The sequence below is a fragment of the Limulus polyphemus genome, unplaced genomic scaffold (assembly GCF_000517525.1).
Source record: "Limulus polyphemus unplaced genomic scaffold, Limulus_polyphemus-2.1.2 Scaffold6311, whole genome shotgun sequence".
NCBI classification, from domain to species: Eukaryota; Metazoa; Arthropoda; class Merostomata; order Xiphosura; family Limulidae; genus Limulus; species Limulus polyphemus.
The window spans coordinates 9,181-15,189 of NW_013671921.1; the positions used below are offsets into that span (position 1 = coordinate 9,181).

The 6,009-nt window shown below is 34.6% G+C and overlaps 1 protein-coding gene across 2 annotated transcripts in view; it reads left to right on the forward strand.

The window, feature by feature from the left end:
* Nucleotides 1-6,009, forward strand: part of LOC111089459 (zinc finger protein 675-like) — an 18,922-nt gene that overhangs the window by 8,536 nt on the left and 4,377 nt on the right. For both annotated transcript variants that reach the window (XR_002613735.1, XM_022401999.1), the window contains exon 3: nucleotides 1,075-1,246. Coding sequence is in view for 1 of the 2 variants with exons in the window: in XM_022401999.1 (XP_022257707.1) it covers nucleotides 1,075-1,246 (172 nt within the window). In the remaining variant the exon portion in view is untranslated. The remainder of the gene's footprint in view (nucleotides 1-1,074; nucleotides 1,247-6,009) is intronic.

Below are 6,009 nucleotides of genomic sequence, written 5' to 3' on the forward strand. Positions count from 1 at the left end.
CAGTTACACTTTTTGTTTGTGCTCTCTTCCTTTTTTTTTTGTTTGGAATTTCATACAAAATGTTAATATTTTTCTTTTTTACTTCACTCTGACAGTTTTCAGTGAAAAATTACTTTACTATTTTAACTTTTTTCTTGGTTTTCATCAAAGTTTGTTTCCACTTGAAAAGTGATATCATTTACTTCCTGTATAATTACATAGGTTTCATGAGGAATTGTCAGCCTTAATTCCTTTGTGAATTGATTGTTATGTGAGTTGACCTATTTCAAAGTGCACAAGTTTGGTTCTTATTTTAAGTTTATTACACTCTATGTGTGATCCTTTGTGCTAACTCTTTTATCAAGATATCTAACTGACCTGGTCTTTCCACATATTGTATAGAAAGAACTAAATGTAATTCTGCATTCAATCTGACTCATTGCCCACTGTCTTTGGTCATGTTAACCCATTACACTGTCTCTTTATGAGGACTGAAGTCCAGTGATTGTGCCTGAGGACAGTGGTCCATGTGCACTGTAATTCTGCTATTTCTTCAAGTATAAGAATGCCAGTGAAAGCACTATTTTAAGACGTATTTTATCCCAAAGTTTGCCTTAGACATTAATGATGGTGACACTGTCAAAATTAAATATGATTTTTGGCTTTTTACTGGTTATAGCTTTTAGTTTTAACCTGGTTTGATAAAGACAATATTTGTTATGTATTTGCTTATCCACTTTTATCTCACCGTGTATTACCCAACGTTTTCTGCAGATATCTCTGATGCTTTGCTGCAGTAGAATATCAACATGAAGTTTAATATTTTTATTTTCAGTTTGGATAAATAAGAAAGTCAATGTTGAGTTTTTCTTGTATCAATGTGCTGTATGTCAATTTTTTGTTTGACTACAGAATCAGACATAAAATATGTAGTATTTATATAGCTTAGGACTGCTTACCTACATAACTAAATTTGAAATGTTAGGTTTATTAATCACATCATCATATTTTAAGTTAGTGAACTGGGGAGACTGTATGTAATATTAACATTAGTTGTTATTTCTGTTAACCCTTTCAAGCTTTGTTTGATTTTAGAACATGTCTGTTCAAGTGAAAATGGAACAGCCTGATGATCTACTACAAGTTGTTTCAAAGTTCAGTTACAGTGATGATGAGAATCAGGATAGTTCATTCTATAATGTTGTGAACCTGACAACAGAAACTGAATTTCAAAGAGAGATTGAATCAGGGTTAGAGAGAACATGTGGTAAGTACAGACATCACCTAAAACGCAAGTTTCTTGACACTGGCTCAACACTTACATTCAGACTTGATTGGTATAGCTGATCTTGTAACCCTATAGTAAACATAATAAAAAATACAAAAGCATAAGGGTTTTTATACCATATCTTCATGAATTTCTCTAAACATTAGTAGTATTTTGTACACAAAAACTTAGTTGTTTAATTACGTATCTGTACTGAAAATCTGTTCATGAATATAGGGAGTTAGTGTGTTTACAACTCCAATTGCAAAGTGATTTTCTTCTCAAGATTTTAAATACTTTCTTCATCTTAAAGTTATCAAATTTCATTTGAGTAATCTCTAAAATATGGTAAATAAATATCAAATGATTTTTTCAGTAAAATGATATTTTGTGTGTTATCGTATTTACCTTATTTCGACACGCAATCCTTTGATTTGACCAACCTTGTAATCACCATACAAAAATACCAAATACATTTTCTTTATGTCAAATACCTTAAAACTCCTAACAGTATATATCTATTTATACCTAATTTTAATTGTTTTATTGCCCTTACACTTGTTTCTAATTAAAAATCCAGTATTAGTTGTAAATCACTTGACGAGTGTGTAGCTTATCTTACTGTATTGAATACATAACCTACAATCTGTTCATGAGCATACTTCATGAAGAATTTCTATCATTTTTCATTATCTTACTTAACCTAACGAGATTGTGATTGATATATTCTAGTCAATTTATTAAAGATAAAATATAGAATGCACATCAAAAACAAGAAATATATCACTTCAGCTCTGACCTCTTGTTTTTTTTTTTGCTGTCAGTTGCTGAATAGGCTTAAGCCTACTTTTTTAGACTTATGGTACAAATACATTAAATATTTATTTAATTAGATAATGCCCCTAAGAATACAGAATAATAATACACACAAAACAAACAATGTTCTGTACCTATCATAATTTATCTGGTTTTCTAAATTTTAAAGCTTCCATTATGCTTGTCTACCTAAACATCTACATAATCCTATCACAACGGGACGTGTGTCAAAGGACCAGTCATCTATTTGTTGACTTGCATTCAAAATTTTATTGAACTACTATTTTATGGATATATGTCAATAAGTTTGGTATGAAATTTTAGATTATAATTCAAAATTTAGTATTATAAGTTAGTTAATTTCTTAATTTAAAAGTAAATATTAAAAACACAGCTAAATATTGATTTTTTGTGTCATGTGGTATGTTGAATGAACCACTGGTTTGAATTATATCTTTGTGATCCAGATAGAAAGTCTATAGTTTTGAACGAATTAGAAATTCAAATTACCAATATTGAGAAGCTAGAATATAATATAAGAACCTCATTTCTTTTCTACATGCTAAGATATCATTCATATTGAATCAAACACAGTGGCCCCGCTTACCTCTTTCCATTCTTGGAAATGCTCCTTTATGTACACTTACTTCAATACATGACATGAATAATGAATCACTAGCTCAGAATGTACCCTATTGGATTTGTCAGCCATTTTGATGTGTTATTGTGGTAAGATCCTTCCTTTCACACAATCTTTCAAACGATAAGTCTTCAGTGAGCTCGAAATTTCATATTTTCGGATCCAAATACTGCTTAGTTACTACACATGATAAATTATAGTGGAATTCTATAATATCAATATAGTAATTTTTTTATTTTTTGGTTATTTAAAATATTTACATAAAACCTAAAAAAACATTTTCTTTTCACATCCTCCATGTGGGAAATTTCATAAGGCTTAGCAACCTACGACAAGCAACAAACTAGTACAAAGACGTAACTAGAAGAGATAATTATTTGCTCTACTTCTTTGTTCTATGTTTTAAGAAAGTAAAGTTTAAAAATATATTTGTAAACAGTATTCATGTATATACATATATAATGTATAATAATTGAAATGTGACTGTATTTTACAAAATACTAGTCCACTGAAACACAGCCAAGACAGGTAATTTTGTATTATTGGATATGGTATTACGAGTGCATGTGGGCTGCATCATTGTAACTTCTGTATTGTTAGCCAGGCATGGCTGGAAGGTCAATATAATGAAAAATAATAAAAATATATATAAATATAATTTTATGAGATTTAAGCTATTTAGACTAAACAATTGTGTTTTCATGTTATAATCTGTAGTCATTCTGGAATGAAAAAAAACACAATTTATAATTATTTCCTAATTTTTTATGGTGGATACAAGGTCAGTCAAATTTACAGACCCCATAGAGCTAGGGAAGAGAAAATAATAGAAAAAATATAAAGTTTTACTAAAAACAAACATTTAAAAAGTGTTTTGAAAGTTTTAGAGATTACACAAATAATATTTGAGATTTTTGGGGGAAACTACAGTTTCTTAATTATAACCCCTTGATGTGGATTCATGTATGATGTCAGGGGACCTCCCATGGAAGGTTCTGTATTTTCAGTTACTTCCTCTAGGATCTAAACATCGACTCACATGTTTGCCATGTGTGGTGACCTGTGAAGAGGAGGAGAGGATCCTGGTGGTTGAGTGGTGTCTGGGGCACTGAAACACACCACTTTGGCCTTGAATTCCTGTAGATGGGTGGCCCCCATCAAGGTAAATCAGCCAGTCCCATTGGGCTAGGGTCAACTGAGTACCAGTATTGGGCATTCTCAGTGGGTGTTGCTGGCATCGTGACTAATGCTGGTGTTTGGGTATAGTGCTCACGAAACCCTGGCATTGCTTCAGTGTCCTTGTTTGACATTGTAGGGGATCCTCATAGGACTCCATGGTGGGTGGGGTTAGTGAGCACTGAATCTTTCTATTTTATTATGGATCCTCCAAATCTAAATAAAACAAAATTTAAAAACTCTGCTTATTGGGAAACGTCCATGGACCTGAAGACTCTGAACAGCAGTCTAAATCACCTGTACCTTACTTCCTGATCCTGCATTCCCCCTCTGACAAATTTTTCAGGTAAATATCTCCCTTTTTTATACAGAAGGGATTAGAGGGGCTTGCTGGGTCTCCAAAGGCAGTTAAAAAGCTCTGTTCTGGAGACATCCTAGTTGAAACCTCCACAGCAAAGCACTGTGAACTGCTCTTGAATTCAAAGGCCATTGTGGATATACCCATTGAGGTTACTCCCCACGCTTCTTTGAATTCTTCACGTGGAGTTATCTTTGAGAGGATCTTGAAGACCATCCCCGAGTCAGAGATTCTTGCTGGTTTCTCCAGCCGAGGAGTTTCAGCAGTTTGTTGAATCACCACTCGTCAAGATGGTATTATGGTGCCATACTCTGTTCTGAGTTTGATGTTTTCATCTCCACTGTTGAGGCAGGTTATTTGAATTGTAAGTTATGGTCATATATTCCTAACCCTCTCCGATGTTTCCAGTGCCAGTGGTTCGGTCGTCCAAAGACATCTTGTCGTGGTTCTGTGAAGTGTGCTCGTTGTGGTGGCAAGGACCACCATGACTACTAGTGCAAACTGGACCCTCACTGTGTTAATTGTAGTGGTTCCCACCCCTCTTACTTTAGGTCTTGCTTCAAGTGGGTAGAGGAGAAGTAGGTACACCATTTCACAATTAACAGTTAACAATATTTCTTACTCTGAGGCTTGGTAGCTATTGTTTCCTACTCCGTCTTGGACATATGCCACTGCACTATGCTTCACTGCTATGATGGGGGTGCAGACAGACCTTTCCGTGCCTCCATCTGAGTCTCTTTCACATCATATGAGGGGTTTCCTGCCCTCCATGGAAATAGAGTTGACCAATCTACATCTACTCCAATCTCTGTCCCCACTATTCCTTCCAGCCAGATCATGTAGATAATGAGTAACGAAGGTATTGGTAGTAGTCCACATTTCAGCCTATACAACCTTCTCCAAAGGATGATAAAGACAAGCAGCCAAGGACATAGTGATGTGATGAACTTGATTAGAACAAACATTGTGGAGATGTCAACCTTCAATAGACAAGTTCAAATACACCAGCCTATAGAGTTTATGAATGAACCCAACAATTGTGAGTGACAGTGACTAATCATAGGAAATCAAAGGATTCCAGGGAATAAAAAGCTGGAAACATGAACCTTATAAATAAGAGTGTGCCAAATAACAATTGTAGGATCAAACCAGAAAAATAAGCCTATCTGGATCAGAATGTTAGAATAGGTGGGAGCTGGTCTGCAAGGAAATGATTGAGAAAGCCAAACAACCTTTCTTGGCAGCATAGGTTTTAGGGAGGAAGAACCAGTTGGGATAGAGAACATTATAATAGGAATGTTAAAGGATGTGAGAAACATTAATGGAATAAATATCTGTATGATGATGTGCACAAGCAAAGAGGAGGAGGAGGAAATCGGTCTTGAGGGAGCGATGGTACAAGGAATGCATAGACAATGTTTAAAATGGAGAAATGGAAAGGGCATAAAGGACCACGTTGTAATCCGAATCATGTGAAGAAAGAAGGACATGAAAGGATTGGGAAAGGAATGAAATGACAGGAGAAGACAAATCCTAGAGAAATGAAAGGTGTTTTACAGGGCTTCTCAATAGCTAGACATGGTCAAAGCAGACAAGCCTATGTCAAGCAACATCATGAAGAATTGAGAAAGATCAAAAACAGATGGATGGTAGAGAGAAACCAATGTGAAACCAATCATCGCATTGGTAGACCATTGCAATTGTTAAATAGCTATGGGAAGTTTGATGGTTCAGGAAAGGAAGGATGTGACATCAATATTCTGTTCCTGAGCT